We start from the raw sequence: 20615 nt of genomic DNA on the forward strand, positions 1-20615 counted from the left end.
ATGCTGAGTTTGTATTATTTATAAGGCTGTCAAATGATTTAAAGGTTTAATCAGATTAATCAAGATTTCAAAATTAATTAATCATAATTAATCAACATTAATTCACATATTATAAATGACGGGATTGCATATATTTGTATGTATTAAGAGCTCCAAATGGGCGGCAAGTGGTAAGCGCGCAGACCTCACAGCTAAGACACCAGGGTTCAATTCCAATCTCGGCCATCTCTGTGTGGAGTTTGCATGTTCTCCCCGTGCATGCGTGGGTTTTTTTCCGGGTACTCCGGTTTCCTCCCACATTCCAAAAACATGCTAGGTTAATTAGCAACTCCAAATTGTCCATAGGTATGAATGTGAGTGTGAATGGTTGTTTGTCTATATGTGCCCTGTGATTGGCTGGCAACCAGTCCCGCCTCTCGCCCAAAGACAGCTGGGATAGGCTCCAGCAACCCCGTGAGGAAAAGCGGTAGAAAATGAATGAATGAATGGGAAACAATTAATCGGGCCCAATAGATGTAGTAGAATGCTGAGTTTGTATTATTTATAAGGCTGTCAAATGATTTAAAGGTTTAATCAGATTAATCAAGATTTCAAAATTAATTAATCATAATTAATCACCATTAATTCACATATTATAAATGACGGGATTGCATATATTTGTATGTATTAAGAGCTCCAAATGGGCGGCACGGCGGTCAAGTGGTTAGCGCGAAGACGTCACAGCTAAGAGACCAGGGTTCAATTCCACCCTCGGCCCACCCTCATTCATTTTCTACCGCTTCTCCTTAGGAGGGTCGCGGGGGGGGGGGGGGGGGGGGTGCTGGAGCCTATCCCAGCTGTCTTCAGGCGAGAGGCGGGGTACACCCTGGACTGGTGGCCAGCCAATCACAGGGCACATATAGACAAACAACCATTCACACTCACATTCATACCTAATTAACCTAGCATGTTTTTGGAATGTGGGAGGATAACCGGAGTACCCGGAAAAAACCCACGCATGCACGGGGAGAACATGCAAACTCCACACAGAGGGTGGAATCGAACCCTGGTCTCCTAGCTGTGAGGTTTGCGCGCTAACCACTCAACCACCGTGCTGCCGAAAATGTAACATAATTAATGAAATAAATGAGTTATCGCTGTTATTTTTGACAGCGCTAATAATTTAGCAATTTTCTGATGACAGAAAGGTCTAAAAATATATGACATATATTAAAAATATGACATACCTGTACAAATATGATATATACTTTTGAGTAGCAGTCCAGTGATACTGGACAAGTAGAATGTTTGGCACTAATGAAGTCTTTGCACATATTTCTTCAGGTTGGAGGCTATTGGGACAAATCCTGTAGCACCGTGACCCAGCTGAAGGAGGGTCTGAACCGTATTCTGTGTCTGATCCCCTACAACGTCATCAGCCAACCACTGTGGGAGTGCTTCATGCCCGAGTGGCTGGAAGCCATCCGTACGGAGGTGCCCGACCACCAACTCAAGGAGTTCCGGGAAGTCCTCAGGTACACATTCAAGCACTATTCAAGTACCCGAGTACATATTTTTAGTAGGCTGTCATCCTTTGAATCCATGACAATATTGTCCTAGTTTTGTTAAAGTGGGGCAGTCCATAAATAAACTTGCCAAGAAACACAATATGGTCGGAATGTGAGACATCTTGCAACTGATAACTCTATATGTGTTTTGAGGTCTAATCTATGGTCTAATCCAGGGGTCTCAAACACGCGGCCCGCGGGCCAAATGTGGCCCCCCCGCCTTGATATGAAAGTTTAATGTTAGTGCGGCCCGCGCAAGTTTGATATGGATGCTGTATGGTATCATGTACCCAGAAAAAATTATTACGTTTGATTAATGTTCATGTTAAAGGTTAAATAACTGTTAATAGTTATCCTCCCTATCCGTGTGGAAGTGGTAAGTTTTTGGCTATTTAAGTTTAAAGGAAATAACTTGAAGACTTTTATCGATGTTTTATCAGAGCTTTTCTTGTAGAAAATTGGAACCAAAGCAAAGTTTTTTAAATTTTTTTTAATAAATGCGTTTTTTTGGGGGGGTTTGAAAACCTGATGCGGCCCAGTCTCACCCAGACCCTAGCTCCAGTGGCCCCCAAGTAAATTGAGTTTGAGACCCCTGGTCTAATCTATGGTCTAATCTATGCTCATCCATGGAGCCAGATCTTATGTTTGAATGGAGGCTTTCATTCATTCATTCATTCATTCATTCATTCATTCATTCATTCATTCATTCATTTGTTCATTTTCTATCGCTTATCCTCAAGAGGGTCGCCGGTATGCTGGAACCTATCCCAGCAACACCTATGGACAATTTGGAGTCGGCAATTAACCTAGCATGTTTTTGGAATGTGAGAGGAAACCAGAGTACCCGGAGAAAACCCACACAAAACTCCACACAGAGATGGTCAAGAGTGGAATTGAACTCAGGTCTCCGAGCTGTGAGGCCTAAGCGCTAACCACTCAAGCACCGTGCAGCCCTTGCCCAAAATTAATATCCATTTATTCATTGATTTTCTACCGCTTATCCTCACAAGGGTTGCAGGGGGGTGCTGGAGCCTATCCTAGTTGTCGAGAGGAGGCACATATAGACAAACAACCATTCACACTCACATATGGAGAAAACCCACGCATGCAAGGAGAACACACAGAAATGGCTGAGAGTGGAATTGAACTCGAGTCTCCTAGCTGTGAGGTCTGCACTCTAACCACTCGACCGCCGCGCAGCCTCTTTCTAACATTCATCAATTAATTTCCCTTTCAAATTTAATGCTACTTCATGCAATCAAGTATTTGATGGTTGATGGAAGTATTGCATAATTAACATCAATTCTCCTCTGGCTTGTTCACGCAGCAAGATGTTCGACATCGAGCTGTGTCCGCTTCCCTTCTCCATGGAAGAAATGTTTGGCTTCATCAGTTGCAGATTCTCCGGCTACCCGGCATCGGTGCAAGAACAGGCTCTACTGTGGTTGCATGTAAGCATACACACACAAGACACACACACACACACACACGACACACACACTCACTTCCTTCCCCTTGACCATCCTGTGGTTCTGTCCACAGTGCGTGTGAATTGAACAGGTTGTCATAGCGTGTCAAGTCTGGGCAGGAGCCTGCTGAATATGGATCTGGGTCACAGAATGAGACTGACACAGAGAGGAGAGATTTTGGCTTTCATCCCATATGCACTCAGAGCTTGCTGCCGTGGATCGTTTTCAAGTTTTCTGACAGAACTGCGTCGGAGAGATTTTCATTCATTTAGCTTTGGTAAATAGGTCACATTGAGATCACGCGTCTGTGTTTATATCATAATATCATATATCATATATTACGCTGTATCCGAATCATTAAGAGCCGTACAGTAATATTTTACTCAATTTCTCTGTATTTTATTGCCCGATTATCAACAATAGTGAAAAGTCCTGGTGGGGGCTGAAGATGCACAGGATTTGAATGAATGTAGTAGACATTCAAAAATATCCAAAAATCCAAAAAAACTAATAAGGAACAAGAAGCGGGATATAACTTTTGCACTTTTGTACAGATTTAATAGAGATACTCAATTGTTTTAGTCCACCATTAAATGTACACAAGTACACACAATCTACATTGTGTTATTAATTACATAATAATCATTATTATAGTAGACGTAATGATAATAATCATTATTATAGTAGACATTATTATAGTAGACATTATTATAGTAGAAATTATTATAGTATTCAAAAATACCCAAAATATACCCAAAATATACCAAAATATACCCAAAATATACCAAAATATACCCAAAATATATCCAAAATATCCAAAAAACAAATAAAGAACAAGAAGCGGGATATAACTTTTGCACTTTTGTACAGATTTAGCAGAGATACTCAATTGTTGTAGGCCACCATTAAATGTACACAAGTACACACAATCTACATTGTGTTATTAATTACATAATAATCATTATTATAGTAGACATTATTATAGTAGACATTATTATAGTAGAAATTATTATAGTATTCAAAAATATCCAAAATATACTCAAAATATACCCAAAATATACCCAAAATATATCCAAAATATCCAAAAAACAAATAAAGAACAAGAACCGGGATATAACTTTCCCACTTTTGTACAGATTTAGTAGAGATACTCAATTGTTTTAGTCCACCATTAAATGTACACAAGTACACACAATCTATACTGCAAAACCGCTGTTCAATCTCTGCAACCATTCTGTCCATTGGACAGTCATCAATTAAATAATAATCATTATTATAGTAGACATAATGATAATAATCATTATTATAGTAGACATTATTATAGTAGACATTATTATAGTAGACATTATTATAGTAGACATTATTATAGTATTCAAAAATATCCAAAATATACCCAAAATATACCCAAAATATACCCAAAATATACCCAAAATATATCCAAAATATATCCAAAATATCCAAAAAACAAATAAAGAACAAGAACCGGGATATAACTTTCCCACTTTTGTACAGATTTAGTAGAGATACTCAATTGTTTTAGTCCACCATTAAATGTACACAAGTACACACAATCTACATTGTGTTATTAATTACATAATAATCATTATTATAGTAGACGTAATGATAATAATCATTATTATAGTAGACATTATTATAGTAGACATTATTATAGTAGACATTATTATAGTAGAAATTATTATAGTATTCAAAAATACCCAAAATATACCCAAAATATACCCAAAATATATCCAAAAAACAAATAAAGAACAAGAACCGGGATATAACTTTCCCACTTTTGTACAGATTTAGTAGAGATACTCAATTGTTTTAGTCCACCATTAAATGTACACAAGTACACACAATCTACACTGAAAAAAACGCTGTTCAATCTCTGCAACCATTCTGTCCATTGGACAGTCATCAATTACATAATAATCATTATTATAGTAGACATAATGATAATAATCATTATTATAGTAGACATTATTATAGTAGACATTATTATAGTATTCAAAAATATCCAAAATATACCCAAAATATACCCAAAATATACCCAAAATATTCCCAAAATATTCCCAAAATATACCCAAAATATATCCAAAATATCCAAAAAACAAATAAAGAACAAGAACCGGGATATAACTTTCCCATTTTTGTACAGATTTAGTAGAGATACTCAATTGTTTTAGGCCACCATTAAATGTACACAAGTACACACAGTCTATACTGCAAAACCGCTGTTCAATCTCTGCAACCATTCTGTCCATTGGACAGTCATCAATTACATAATAATCATAATTATATCATTAATTTTCAATTATTATTATTATTATTGCTATTCTTATTGCTATTCTTCTGATTATTACTACTACTAATAGGCTAGTATTAGCCTGCTTTTGTCCTACTATATTAAATTTGTCAGCGATAAAAAAAAATAATTTAAAAAACTCAACAAAAAATTTATAAAAATCTATAAAAAATATCAAATTATTTAGGGGGACTTAAGAAATATTTTATGGGGGAACTCAGACGGTAGGCTGGGCTTGCTCAACCTACGTTTCTGTCCAGTATTTAAGCAGGAAATGTGCAAATTCAGCAATTTGAACTTTAAATACAGTTCAATATTGATATTTTATGTCATATTTTTTCCCCCCCATTATCTCACCTCACCTGCCTCCCCCTGACTGCACGTAATTGACCAGGAGTGTTTAAAATGTTTCCCAAAGATAGACATTTTTATTAACATTTGACACACCTACAGTATATGATAATTTGGGTGATGCCATGTATTATACATAATGTTATAATGTTATGATATGTATGGTTTGGTCCTAGGTGCTATCAGAGCTGGATATCGTTGTGCCACTCCAGCTGCTCATTGGGATGTTCTCAGATGGTGTGAACTCTTTGAAGGAGCTAGCCAATCAGAGGAAAGCACGTGCCTCCGATCTGACTGGCAACACCGGAGCTCGTCGGGTGAGGAAGACATATTCATGTTACTTTGTCATATACAGCACATGTGTATGATATTATTTGACCTAAACGGTAGCCTTCAAGTTATTTCCTTTAAACTTAAATAGCCAAAAACTTACCACTTCCACACGGATAGTGAGGATAACTATTAACAGTTATTTAACCTTTAACATGAACATTAATCAAACGTAATAATTTTTTCTGGGTACATGATACCATACAGCATCCATATCAAACTTGCACGGGCCCGCACTAACATTAAACTTTCATATCAAGGCGGGGGCCTCAAACTAGTGTCCTGCGGGCCACATTTGGCCCGCGGGCCGCGTGTTTGAGACCCCTGCTCTAGGGTGATCCTGGAAGCTTATTAAATGGACAGTTTGATTTTGTAACACCTTGTCGGTTCATCATGATGTGCTGGGTGTTGCCATGGTAACTGCCAATGTCTAAATATAGATCCTTTAAAGGGCTTAATTTAACTCAACTGAGATGCACCGTATGTAACACTCCCTTTAATAATGTTTTGTAAATGGACATTTCAGGGTCGAGGCTTAGCACTTTCATGTCCAGCTTGTTGCATCATGGTAGTTATTTCAGGGATCTCTCTGACGCTGAAACAGCTATACACTGTATAGCAGTAGCGTTCATGTGTTGGGGAATTGGAATGGGGTAGCAGCGACCCAAACATGGGGAGGCCGTTGTGCATTTGTAAAATGTATAAATGTTAAGATATATAGTATATGATAACATATACATATATACCTCACAAGGGTCGCTGGAGCCTATCCCAGCTGTCTTCGGGCAAGAGGCGGGGTACACCCTGGACTGGTGGCCAGCCAATCACAGGGCACATATAGACAAACAACCATTCACACTCACATTCATACCTATGGACAATTTGGAGTCGCTAATTAACCTAGCATGTTTTTGGAATGTGGGAGGAAACCGGAGTACCCGGAGAAAACCCACACAAAACTCCACACAGACATGGCCGAGGGTGGAATTGAACGCGGGTCTCCTAGCTGTGAGGCCTACATGCTAAACACCCTTCCACCGTGCAGTCACCATGGAAGTATGACTTCATTCATTCATTCATTCATGCATGGGGAGAACATGCAAACTCCACACAGAGATGGCAGAGGGTGGAATCGAACCCTGGTCTCCTAGCTGTGAGGTCTGCGTGCTAACCACTTGATCACCATGCCGCCCATAACATATACATGTTAAGATAAAATACATTTTTCAGTGAACGTTCAACAACAAAGGCTGCACAGTGACGAGTGGTTAGCACGCAGGCCTCACAGCTAAGAGTCCAGGGTTCGATTCCACCCTCGGCCATCTCTGTGTGGAGTTACTCCGGTTTCCTCCCACATTCCAAAAACATGCTAGGTTAATTAGCGACTCCAAATTGTCCATAGGTATGAATGTGAGTGTGAATGGTTGTTTGTCTATATGTGCCCTGTGATTGGCTGGCCACCAGTCCAGGGTGTACCCCGCCTCTCGCCTCGAAGACAGCTGGGATAGGCTCCAGCACCCCCTGCAACCCTCGTGAGAATAAGTGGTAGAAAATGAATGAATAATAGATAGAACTGCATGGTGAACTAGTGGTTAGCACACAGGCCTCACAGCTAAGAGACCCGAGTTCAATTCCACACTCGGCCATCTCTGTGTGGAGTTTGCATGTTCTCACCCGTGCATGCGTGGGTTTTCTCCGGGTACTCCGGTTTCCTCCCACATTCCAAAAACATGCTAGGTTAATTAGCGACTCCAAATTGTCCATAGGTATGAATGTGAGTGTGAATGGTTGTTTGTCTATATGTGCCCTGTGATTGGCTGGCCACGAGTCCAGGGTGTACCCTGCCTCTCGCCTCGAAGACAGCTGGGATAGGCTCCAGCACCCCCGCGACCCTTGTGAGGATAAGCAGTAAAAAATGAATGAGTTCAATAACAAGCTTGCTAGGACTTGCGAATGATAAGGTTTGCCTCTTGCAAAGCGAGTCTTTTGTTGACTTTTGCTCTGGGTGACGCAGTGTCACGTCCCCTACAAAAGAGGCGCCCGTCAGGGCACAGAATTTGGCGCCATGCCCCAGCTGTATCGTCAACATTAAGAAAAGATGACATATAATTCAACTCCCATCGGCGTCGACCAATATCAGAACACTAAGACATGTACAATACTTGACTGCATGCTTCTGTCTATGCAGGTGAGTGTGGTGTCAGATCCAGGGCGTCGTGGGCAACACAACACCCTCAGCCCGTTCCCTAGCCCGTTCAGGAGCCCGTTTCGCAGTCCGCTACGCTGCAGTCCGTTTAAAAACCTGGGCCACGCCACCGGCCACTGTGCCTTAGATTTAGACTGCGAGGATGACGACATGAACCTCGGCTGCTTCATCCTCATGTTCGACCTCATCCTAAAACAGGTAACGCGCCATATATACAGTAAACCTCGGATATATCGGACTCGAATATATCGGAAATTCGCTCACAACGGACAGATAAAAAAGAACCCATTTTTCTGTAATGCATTTCCAATAAAAATTCATTGCATATATCGGATTTTTTATAACGGATTTCGCCTATTTCGGACAAAATCTCCAGTCCCGTTCCAATGCATTTCCATTAAATTTCCCTCGCATATATCGGATATATCGCCGCATCGTGGCGCTCCGATTCGCCGAATCGTGACAGGCCGCTATACGACGTCATTTGCAGCGTTTGCAGCGTTTGCAGCGTTGCCTGCGCGTCCAGGTACATTGGAAACATAGTCAAGGAAGTGCCTTTTTATAACGGATAAAATCCGATTTACGCATATACCGGATATAAATCCGATATATGCGTAAAACGGACATTTTCCGGTATACGCATATAACGGATTTCGCTTATATCGGACAAAACCAGTGGGAACAATTGAATCCGATATATCCGAGGTACTGTAGTTTTTTCACAAAAGCAACAAAAGAATAACAATTAAATCAACTTCCTGTCTTTTTTAACGGTCATCCTCTTACCCGTTGTCCAAGATGGAGCTTCAGGATGATGGCGTCATGCTCGGCCTGGACACCAGCCTCGGGAAAGATATCGTGGGGATCATCAACAATGTCTTCCAGGCCCCGTGGGGGGGCTCACACACCTGCCGGAAGGATGAAAAGGCCCTGGAGTGCAGCCTCTGCCAATCCAGCATCCTGTGTTACCAGCTGGGCTGCGAGCTCTTGGAGAGACTGACCCCTCGGGAGGAGATTCGCCTGGTGGTGAGAGACGCAGCATGATGCGTTTTTATACCACGGAATGTTAATGAATCCTGGGATCCGGGCCAGGAAAAGCTTGAAATAGCATAACTATATCCCAATGCTCATTGTCGCTAGTATTACAAACATGCGACGGGGATATTTTATTTGATTTTCTCTGCAGGAACCGACAGATAGTTTAGAGGAAACCTTGCTAGTGCCTCAGACAGATTTTTCCCTGGGGGCGGAGAACGGAAGCGAGGAAGAAGACAACCCGAGTATAGCGCACACTGACAACCCCAGCAACCATTCTCCCGATGATGCACGTAAGTTCCATACAGCATGTTTTTTTTTTTTGTGGCACGGAGGTACAAACTATTCACAAAAAATAACATCACGTGCGGCTAAATAAACAATAGCTGAAGTCTCCGTGGCCCTGAAGTGCTGACAGGTGTACGCGTGGATTGTGCATTGTGTTTTGTTTATTGATGGAATATTTAATGCATGAGTGCTGACAGGCGAGCAACAGCACAATTATGCCGTTGTCCCATCAGAAGACTTTGTATGCTGGTTTAAAAAAAATAGAGGATAGCAGTCAAACAAAGTAAAAAAAAATGTTGTTCAGGATGCGTCAATTTTTACATTTAACAGCTCAAACGCTCTGGAAAAGTTCAACAATGAGATCATGAAGAGCAGGGGTCTCAAACTCAATTTACTTGGGGGTCACTGGAGCTCGGGTCTGGGTGAGACTGGGCCGCATCAGGTTTAAAAAAAAAAAATGCATTTATTAAAAACAAAAAAATTTAAAAAACTTCGCTTTGGTTCCAATTTTCTACAATAAAAGCTCTGATAAAAATATCTTACTTTTTATTTTTCTACACAAAATAAGATGAAAAATAAATAAACAAATCAAGAATAAAGAAAATCAATCAGTAATAAATAAATAAATATAATAATAATAATAAAACGGCAAATAATAAAAACTTAAGAAACCACATATAGTTGGTGGGTAGACAAATTATTTTTTTCAGATTAAAATGAACAAAGCATTATTAGAGCCCTGTAGACATGACAAAACACGACTATAGTCACATTTATACTCTTTTTATTTACAACATATTGCGCAACTGCAGGGTCTTGAGACACATGCTAACTCGCAAACTAGAGAGCTAGCGACCTAAACGGTAGCCTTCCAAGTTATTTCCTTTAAACTTAAATAGCCCAAAACTTACCACTTCCACACGGATAGGGAGGATAACTATTAACAGTTATTTAACCTTTAACATGAACATTAATCAAACGTAATAATTTTTTTCTGGGTACATGATACCATACAGCATCCATATCAAACTTGCGCGGGACGCACTAACATTAAACTTTCATATCAAGGCGGGGGCCTCAAACTAGTGGCCTGCGGGTCACATTTGGCCCGCGGGCCACGTGTTTGAGACCCCTGATGAAGAGAAATCCTCATAGCTTCTATGGGGGGGGCATCTTTCAAGATACAGCATTCTCAACCCCCCCATATTCACAGATGTCTCTGTTTTAAATAGTAAAAAATAAATAAAATGGCATTAAATAATTTCTACTAATTTTTACTCCACATACAAATAAAGTAGACAGTTTTTTTTTTAAATTTCTAATGTTTTTATATGGGCAGCACGCCGGTCTAGTGGTTAGCGCGCAGGCCTCACAGCTAGGAAACCAAAGTTCAATCCCACCCTCGGCCATCTCTGTGTGGAGTTTGCATGTTCTCCCCGTGCATGCGTGGGTTTTCTCCGGGTATTCCGGTTTCCTCCCACATTCCAAAAACATGCTAGGTTAATTAGCGACTCCAAATTGTTCATAGGTATGAATGTGAGTGTGAATGGTTGTTTGTCTAGATGTGCCCTGTGATTGGCTGGCCACCAGTCCGGGGTGTAACCCCGCCTCTCGCTCGAAGACAGCTGGGATAGGCTCCAGCATACCAGAAACCTTAGTGAGGATAAGCGATAGAAAATGAATAAATGAATAATAAGGGATAACAGCGGAGGAGTGGTTAGTGCGCAGGCCTCACAGCTAGGAGACCTGAGTTCAATTCCGCCCTCATTCTTAGAAATAGCAGCACACTACACTATCACTTTCCAGTATTTTTATATGCAGCGTATGAGAAAATATCCAATTGTACTAATTTCATTTTTATCTGAACTACAAATGATCAAAATATCTCAAATTTTGAACTTCTTGTTCCCGCCAGCTATGAAGAATAACTCAGACAAGAGATTCTCCTACCAGCAGCTTCCCGTGTCTTTGAAACTGATATACACCATCCTGCAGGTAAAAAGACAACATAAAATCATTTGAACGCTTCTGTGGTTCACTTTTGTTGCTTTTTTTTAAAATCCAGGAAATGTCCAAATTTGAAGAGCCTGACATTTTGTTCAACATGTTGAACTGCTTGAGGATCTTATGTCTGCACGGGGAGTGTTTGTACCTGGCACGCAAGGATTACCCTCAGTTTCTGGCTTACATCCAGGAGAAGATGCTCATCCCGAGGTGTGTGGAAATATGGAAATATGGAAATAAATATACGACCAAAGGGACGAGTTGACTCTGTTTTCTGTTTCAGTCTTTGGTCCATGTTGAAGTCAGAGTTTTGTCAGCTGGCCTCTCTAGCGGTGCCCCAGCTCCTCCACGCCCTCTCTCTGTCGCATGGAGCAGACATCTTCTGGAACCTTATCAACACCAACTTTAACAGCAAAGACTGGAAAATACGCTTTGAAGCAGGTGATTTTAAAAAAAAAACACATCTTGAGTCTCATTGCAATTGTACCTAATGTTGTGGCCGGTAAATCCATTCACATACACTGTAGTCAGTCTCAAAACCATTAGAAAAAGCCCCCCCCTTCCCCCTTATATAACATACATCCTACAACACTGCCTACATCTCCTCCCTTGTTGTCATGGTTACAGTACAACCCGAACACAGAGCAAATAAGAATAGACAGATTTATATGATTATGACTTTTTTTTTTATTTAACCACCATATAATTGGCTGTCAGATGACCTTGGGAGAGTCAAGGACATATTCTCTGATGGACACATCAAAACAAACCTTGTCCTTGTAACCGTATAAACAAATCAGGCTAGAGTGTTTAATATATACTTAAATATATAAAGTTATAATTATTATCATGGTTTCCATATCACAAAGTAACCTACTTATTTTAAAAAAATGCTTAGTATTGGTAATGTTTTTTTTTTACTCAGAATTGTGACCTACAGGCCACACAAATATTTAAGCGTCAACACTGACACCCAATGGTCATTCTTATGTACTGCAACAGCAAAGTCACTATAAACTTGCATACTTCGAAGCATTCATTCATTCATTTTCTACCGCTTTATCCTCACGAGGGTCGCAGGGGGTGCTGGAGTCTATCCCAGCTGTCTTCAGGGTGAGAGGCCGGGGTACACCCTGGACTGGTGGCCAGCCAATCACAGGGCACATATAGACAAACAACCATTCACACTCACATTCATACCTATGGACAATTTGGAGTCGCTAATTAACCTAGCATGTTTTTGGAATGTGGGAGGAAACCGGAGTACCCGGAGAAAACCCACACAAAACTCACAGAGATGGCCAAGGGTGGAATTGAACACGGGTCTCCTAGCTGTGAGGCCCACATATTAACCACTCATCCACCGTGCAGTCACTATGGAAGTATGACTTCATTCATTCATTCATTTTCCACCGCTTTTTCCTCACGAGGGTCGCGGGGGTGCTGGAGCCTATCCCAGCTGTCTTGGGGCGAGAGGCGGGGTACACCCTGGACTGGTGGCCAGCCAATCACAAGGCACATATAGACAAACAACCATTCACACTCACATTCATACCTATGGACAATTTGGAGTCGCTAATTAACCTAGCATGTTTTTGGAATGTGGGAGGAAACCGGAGTACCTGGAGAAAACCCACCCAAAACGCCACACAGAGATAGCCGAGGGTGGAATTGAACACGGGTCTCCTAGCTGTGAGGCCTACATCCTAACCACTCTTCCACTGTGCAGTACCATGGAGTATGACTTCATTCATTCATCAATTTTATACCACTTTTTGCTGTAGCCTATGCCAGCTGTCTTGAGGCGAGAGGCGGGGTACACCCTGGACTGGTGGCCAGCCAATCACAGGACACATATAGACAAACAACCATTCACACTCACATTCATACCTATGGACAATTTGGAGTCGCTAATTAACCTAGCATGTTTTTGGAATGTGGGAGGAAACTGGAGTACCCGGAGAAAACCCACACAAAACTCCACACAGAGATGGCCGAGGGTGGAATTGAACACGGGTCTCCGAGCTGTGAGGTCAAAAGTGACCTGATTGTGTATCTTTTAACAGTATAATTGTAATAATATTTGCAACTGTCTGTGTTTGTGTTACGTTTATGTTTATTTAATTACAATGTGATTAAATCCCACAGTGGAGAAAGTGGCAGTGTTGTGTCGCTTCTTGGATATTGGTGCGGTGACCAAAAACCACCTGCTGAAGTACTCCCTGGCGCACGCTTTCTGCTGTTTCCTGGCTTCGGTGGAGGACGTCAACCCGGCCGTGGCAACGCGAGCTAGACTTCTCCTGGACACCATCAAGAGGCCAGCCCTGCAGGTGAACATCTCTCATAGCTGTTTAAAACATGCAATGCAATGCATAATTTCATTTTTTTTTGGGTTCTACCCAGGGTTTGTGCCTCTGCCTGGATTTCCAGTTCGATACGGTTGTGAGGGATCGTCCTGTCATCCTCAGCAAACTCCTGCTTCTTCACTTCCTGAAGAAAGACGTGCCGGCTCTCAGTTGGGAGTTTTTCGTGAATCGCTTTGAAACATTATCACTGGAGGCTCAGCTGCACTTGGACTGCAACAAGGAGTTCCCTTTTCCGACTAGTATGTATCTTTAACACACACACACACACACACACCACTTGCACACAGGAGCAATTAATTAATCAATTTTAATTTTTAATCAAATTTTAAATTTTAATCAATTTTTAAAAGTAAAATCCGATATTAATCAATTAATTAAAGGGGACCTATTGTGTTCATTTGTGGCGATTTGTATTGAGTTCCGGACTCCTATAGAGCAGCTACACACAATAACAGGCGCGGGAAAGCTTTCTAGATCTTCCAGATTCTGTACCCAGTATTTCCGCAAACCTCATTATCTTCATCAGAAGCATCAGAAAAAGTTTGAAGTCCTAAATTTTTCACATGACAGCCATCACAGCAGTGCGAACCAACGTGGCGAACCTGAGTGATGCGGCAATGTGGAAAATACGACGGGCGCGCTTTGCCAGGAACCGGCAGAAGAGCGTGAGGTCGCTACGTGATAGCGTGAAAGGTGGGCCGCCAGAATCCAAGCGGGCCTTCTCGCTCCCCGAGTCGCTGAGCAACCGTCTATGTGAGTAGTTTGGATCAAATCGCTCAGTACAGTACACTCATATGTATATTGTGGCATTATTATTATTATTATTATTATTCATTATGAATTGACCCAAAAGCTAATCTAGAACTATGCGATTACTTTCTGGTGAAATTTTGTATTTGTAAATGCGATGTGGCCTATGGTACCTGTTGGAGAATTCTTGCTAGTATTGTTAATGGTAATGGTAATGGTTTAATTTCATTTGAACATGCATCAGATTACAATTGAATGCATCACATAATCAGTTCACAGTTCCACATGTCCAAAAGGAGTAGGAAGAAGCAAAGCTTATTAAATCCTACCCCTTCGTGAGGTACTTTTACAATCAGTAACTGTTACATTTGTTCACTTACTGCTTTCCTAATATAATTTAAGTTTATTTTATTTATTTTTTTTTATTAAAAAATTTTTTTTTTTTTTTTTTTTATGGTTTAATTTCATTTGAACATGCATTAGATTACAATTGAACGCATCATATAATCAACTCACAGTTCCACAATAAGCAAAGCTTATTAAATCCTACCCCTCCATCTGGTACTTTTACAATCAGTAACTGTTACATTTGTTCACTTCCTGCTTTCCTAATATAATTTAAGTTTATTTTATTTTATTTTTTTTATTTAAATTTTTTTTTAAATTTTTTTAAAATTATTTTAATTTTTTTATGTTTTAATTTCATTTGAACATGCATTAGATTACAATTGAACGCATCATATAATCATAATTTACAGTTCCACATGTCCAAAAGGAGTAGGAAGAAGCAAAGCTTATTAAATCCTACCCCTTCATCTGGTACTTTTACAATCCGTAACTGTTTTATTTGTTCACTTCCTGCCTTTCTGATATAATTTTATTTTTTTGTCACATACCAAAGTACGAGATGATATGAACATATAATAACATAATGGGTACCATAGTAACTGTCAATATAGTGATATACACTACCGCTCGAAAGTTTGGGATCACTTGGAAATTTCTTTTCCAAAGAAAAACAAATTTTCATATATTTCACAAACATTTTTTTTCCTTTTCACAAACAATTAAAATGGCGGCACGGCGGTCGAGTGGTTAGGAGACCCGCGTTCAATTCCACCCTCAGCCATCTTCTGTGTGGAGTTTTGTGTGGGTTTTCTCCGGGTACTCCGGTTTCCTCCCACATTCCAAAAACATGCTAGGTTAATTCCCGACTCCAAATTGTCCATAGGTATGAATGTGAGTGTGAATGGTTGTTTGTCTATATGTGCCCTGTGATTGGCTGGCCACCAGTCCAGGGTGTACCACGCCTCTCGCCCGAAGACAGCTGGGATAGTCTCCAGCACCCCCCGCGACCCTCGTGAGGAAAAGCGGTAGAAAATGAATGAATGAATGAAACATTTAAAATGAATCAAATGATTTTCAAAGAATTATGTACATTTTTGCATAGACTCCTACTATCAACAACTGTCAGTTCCTCTGCATCAATCTCTCGGTATGGTTGCTAATCCAAATTCATCATTTTATACGGCTAATAGATTATTAGAAAAGCCATCTAAAAATCAAACCTCTTACCATGCTGTTAACTACTCCCTTCAGAGAGCAGCACAAAGTGAGTCTAACAAGGATACAAAAACGATGCGTATATCTGAGAGTGTGTAGTTTTAAGACAAAGACACCTCACAGGTCGTCACTAAATAGTACCCGTCAAAACACCAGTGTTAGTATCAACAGTGAAGCGGCGACTTCGGGATGCTGGACTTCTGAAAAAAATGTCCGAGTGATCCCAAACGTGACGTCCGAGTGATCCCAAACATTTGAGTGGTAGTGTATTTAGCTTGTGTGTTAACTTAAATTTGATTTGTAGCTTTAAGGCTAACCAGACAGGAACACTCCGCCCCATCGCTTGGAGATATGATAGAGAAAGTCCTACCAGGTAAATTAATTATTGTTATTAAAATTATTTGTGGGCGGCACGGTGGTCTAGGGGTTAGCGCACAGACCTCACAGCTAGGAGACCAGGGTTCAATTCCACCCTCGGGCATCTCTGTGTGGAGTTTGCATGTTCTCCCCGTGCATGCGTGGGTTTTCTCCGGGTACTCCGGTTTCCTCCTACATTCCAAAAACATGCTAGGTTAATTAGCGACTCCAAATTGTCCATAGGTATGAATGTGAGTGTGAATGGTTGTTTGTCTATATGTGCCCTGTGATTGGCTGGCGACCAGTCCAGGGTGTACCCCGCCTTACACCCGATGACAGCTGGGATAGGCTCCAGCACCCCCCGCGACCCTCGTGAGGAAAAGCGGTAGAAAATGAATGAATGAATGAATGAATGACAATTATTTGTGCAATATTTTTAAGTTTTGTTCCATAACATTATGCATACGTATGCATTATACCTGTCCTAAGTCCCTTGTGTCATCATGCCTAATATTCCGCCCCCCGATGCTTCAGGCTCTCTCGCTGGCCAGACGCCATCCCCCGAAGATGACACCATCATCCGAGACCTTCTCCCCGAGGACGCCGGCATCGACCACCAAACTGTGCACCAGCTCATCATGGTGCTTATGAAATTCATGGCCAAAGACAAGAGCAGCGCCGAGGCCGATATAGGCAGCGCCAAAGCCTTCAACACCGTGAAGCGTCACCTGTATGTGCTGCTGGGTTACGACCAGCAGGAGGGCTGCTTTATGATTGCGCCGCAAAAGATGCGCACCTCCACGTGCTTCAACGCTTTCATCGCTGGCATCGCGCAGGTACTCTGACATCTTACCCGTACCCCAGAGTCGATAAAAAGTGATGTTTATGTTATAATACGGTGCCATTTTTCTCAGGTCATGGACTATAACATCGGTTTAGGGAAGCAACTCCTTCCCCTGGTGGTCCAAGTCCTGAAGTACTGCACGTGTCCTCAGCTGAGACACTATTTCCAGCAGCCACCTCGATGCTCTCTTTGGGCGCTGAGGCCTCACATCAGGCAGATGTGGCTCAAAGCCCTGTTGGTCATCCTCTATAAGGTAGTATTTGCATATTAGCTTCTCATATTATGTTATTATACCGAGCACATTGTAATTAATAATTACCAGCATATTTACAATAACCATACATAACAGGCTGGATTTTTAATGCAGAACATGGAATTAGGGACTGCACGGTAGTCGAGTGGTTAGCACGCAGGTCTCACAGCTAGGAGACCCGAGTTCAATTCCACCCTCGGCCATCTCTGTGTGGAGTTTGCATGTTCTCCCCGTTCAGGTACTGCTAGGTTAATTGGCGACTCCATATTGTCAATAGGTATGAATGTGAGTGTGAATGGTTGTTTGTCTATATGTGCCCTGTGATTGGCTGGCGACCAGTCCAGGGTGTATCCCGCCTCTCGCCCCGAAGACAGCTGGGATAGGCTCCAGCAACCCCCGCGGTAGAAAATGAATGAATGAATATAATTTTGTAATTAGGGGCCTGCACGGGTGGTGAGCACGTAGGCCTCATAGCTAGGAGATCCAAGTTCGATTCCACCCTCGGCCATGTCTGTGTGGAGTTTGCATATTCTCCCTGTTCTTCCCGTGGGTTTTCTCCGGGTACTCCAGTTTCTTCCCACATTCCAAAAACATGCTAGGTTAATTAGCGACTCCAAATTGTCCATAGGTATGAATGTGAGTGTGAATGGTTGTTTGTCTATATGTGCCCTGTGATTGGCTGGCCACCAGTCCAGGGTGTACCCCGCCTCTCGCCCGAAGACAGCTGGGATAGGCTCCAGCACCCCCGCGACCCTCGTGAGGATAAGCGGTAGAAAATGAACGAATGAATGAATGAATGTAATTAGGGGCTGCACGGGTGGTGAGCACGTAGGCCTCACAGCTAGGAGATCCAAGTTTGATTCCACCCTCGGCCATGTCTGTGTGGAGTTTGCATATTCTCCCCGTTCTTCCCGTGGGTTTTCTCCGGGTACTCCGGTTTCCTCCCACATTCCAAAAACATGCTAGGTTAATTAGCGACTCCAAATTGTCCATAGGTATGAATGTGAGTGTGAATGGTTGTTTGTCTATATGTGCCCTGTGATTGGCTGGCCACCAGTCTCGCCCGAAGACCGCTGGAGTAGGCTCCAGCAACCCCCGCCACCCTCATGAGGATAAGCGGTAGAAAATGAATGAATGAATGAATGTAATTAGGGGCTGCACGGGTGGTGAGCATGCAGGCCTCACAGCTAGGAAACCCGAGTTCAATTCCACCATCGGCCATCTAGTGTGGAGTTTGCATGTTCGGGTACTCCGGTTTCCTCCCACATTCCAAAAACATGCTAGGTTAATTAGCGACTCCAAATTGTCCATAGGTATGAATGTGAGTGTGAATGGTTGTTTGTCTATATGTGCCCTGTGATTGGCTGGCTACCAGTCCAGAGTGTACCCCGCCTCTCGCCCAAAGACAGCTGGGATAGACTCCAGCAACCCCCGCGACCCTCGTGAGGATAAACGGTAGAAAATGAAATTATCCTCCTGCACCAACTGAAATGTCCTCTTTGTGTGCTTCAGTACCCTTACAGAGAAATGGACGGAAGTAAAGTTGTCCTCCACCTGATCCACATTACCATTAACACCCTGAATGCCCAGTATCACAGCTGCCGTCCACACGCCACAGCCGGCCCCCTCTACAGCGACAACTCCAACATGAGCCGCTACAGTGAAAAGGAAAAAGGTGAAAATGCTCAGCTCGAGCGCAGACATCAATCGCAACCGTTGGCAGAATGTCCTAAAAATTAAATGGAGTCGTATGCATTTTTCATGATATCCTAAGATTAAGAGCGTGCCGTCCTGCTTCAGGCTCTGACATTTGTCATTGGTGAAATCAATGAGAGAGGAGCTACATAGGGAATATTAATAGCTAACAGAGACAAAGCTCCAATCCACATGCAGAATTACTTACAGTAATGGTAATGGTTTGATTTCATTTGAACGTGCATCAGATTACAATTGAATGCATCATATAATCAGTTCACAGTTCCACATGTCCAAAAGGAGTAGGAAGAAGCAAAGCTTATTAAATCCTACCCCTCCATCTGGTACTTTTACAATCAGTAACTGTTACATTTGTTCACTTCCTGCTTTCCGAATATAATTTTATTTTATTGTATTTTTTTAATTATTTTTTTAATGGTTTTATTTCATTTGAACATGCATCAGATTACAATTGAATGCATCACATAATCAGTTCACAGTTCCACATGTCCAAAAGGAGTAGGAAGAAGCAAAGCTTATTGAATCCTACCCCTCCATCTGGTACTTTTACAATCAGTAACTGTTACATTTGTTCACTTCCTGCTTTCTGAATATAATAAAATTTTATTTAATAGTATTTTTTTATTTAAAACAATTTTTTTAATGGTTTAATTTCATTTGAACGTGCATCAGATTACAATTGAATGCATCACATAATCAGTTCACAGTTCCACATGTCCAAAAGGAGTAGGAAGAAGCAAAGCTTATTAAATCCTACCCCTCCATCTGGTACTTTTACAATCAGTAACTATTACATTTGTTCACTTCCTGCTTTCCATAATATAATTTAAGTATTTTTTTTTATTAATTTTTTTTTTAATAATGCACCTCGTACCGAAGTAAGTAAATAAACAAATCAAAAATGAAGAAAATCAATCAATCAGTAATAAATAAATAAATATAATAATAATAATAATAAAACAGCAAATAATAAAAACTTAAGAAACCACATATAGTTGGTGGGTAGACAAAAATCCGATATATGCAATGAATTTTTATTGGAAATGCATTACAGAAAAATCGGTTCTTTTTTATCTGTCCGTTGTGAGCGAATTTCCGATATATCCGAGGTTTACTGTATAACCCAGGGGTCGGGAACCTTTTTGGCTTCGAGAGCCATGAACGCCAGATATTTTAAAATGTGTATCTGTGAGAGCCTCTAATTATGTAGACCAGGCACACTACCCCA

The 20615-nt window shown here is 41.3% G+C and overlaps 2 protein-coding genes across 11 annotated transcripts in view; one reads left to right on the forward strand and one right to left on the reverse strand.

Moving 5' to 3' along the window:
* Window positions 1-20615, forward strand: part of LOC131140368 (protein unc-79 homolog) — a 68784-nt gene that overhangs the window by 26835 nt on the left and 21334 nt on the right. For 8 of the 10 annotated variants that reach the window (XM_058090722.1, XM_058090724.1, XM_058090727.1 and 5 more), the window contains 16 exons: window positions 1324-1514; window positions 2875-2998; window positions 5852-5992; window positions 8194-8409; window positions 9010-9237; window positions 9398-9539; window positions 11450-11529; window positions 11600-11748; window positions 11822-11979; window positions 13687-13868; window positions 13942-14143; window positions 14475-14657; window positions 16522-16590; window positions 17109-17410; window positions 17489-17671; window positions 19184-19346. In XM_058090722.1, the coding sequence (XP_057946705.1) occupies window positions 1324-1514; window positions 2875-2998; window positions 5852-5992; window positions 8194-8409; window positions 9010-9237; window positions 9398-9539; window positions 11450-11529; window positions 11600-11748; window positions 11822-11979; window positions 13687-13868; window positions 13942-14143; window positions 14475-14657; window positions 16522-16590; window positions 17109-17410; window positions 17489-17671; window positions 19184-19346 (2713 nt within the window). The remainder of the gene's footprint in view (window positions 1-1323; window positions 1515-2874; window positions 2999-5851; window positions 5993-8193; window positions 8410-9009; window positions 9238-9397; window positions 9540-11449; window positions 11530-11599; window positions 11749-11821; window positions 11980-13686; window positions 13869-13941; window positions 14144-14474; window positions 14658-16521; window positions 16591-17108; window positions 17411-17488; window positions 17672-19183; window positions 19347-20615) is intronic. The other 2 variants (XM_058090725.1, XM_058090731.1) reach the window with 1 other exon arrangement.
* Window positions 13649-20615, reverse strand: part of prima1 (proline rich membrane anchor 1) — a 57565-nt gene continuing 50598 nt past the window's right edge. The window contains exons 6-7 of the mRNA XM_058090749.1: window positions 13938-14028; window positions 13649-13862 (exon numbers count right to left, since the gene is read on the reverse strand). The gene's annotated coding sequence lies outside the window, so the exon portion shown is untranslated. The remainder of the gene's footprint in view (window positions 13863-13937; window positions 14029-20615) is intronic.

Source organism: Doryrhamphus excisus, chromosome 13 (genome assembly GCF_030265055.1).
Source record: "Doryrhamphus excisus isolate RoL2022-K1 chromosome 13, RoL_Dexc_1.0, whole genome shotgun sequence".
Classification (NCBI taxonomy): domain Eukaryota; kingdom Metazoa; phylum Chordata; class Actinopteri; order Syngnathiformes; family Syngnathidae; genus Doryrhamphus; species Doryrhamphus excisus.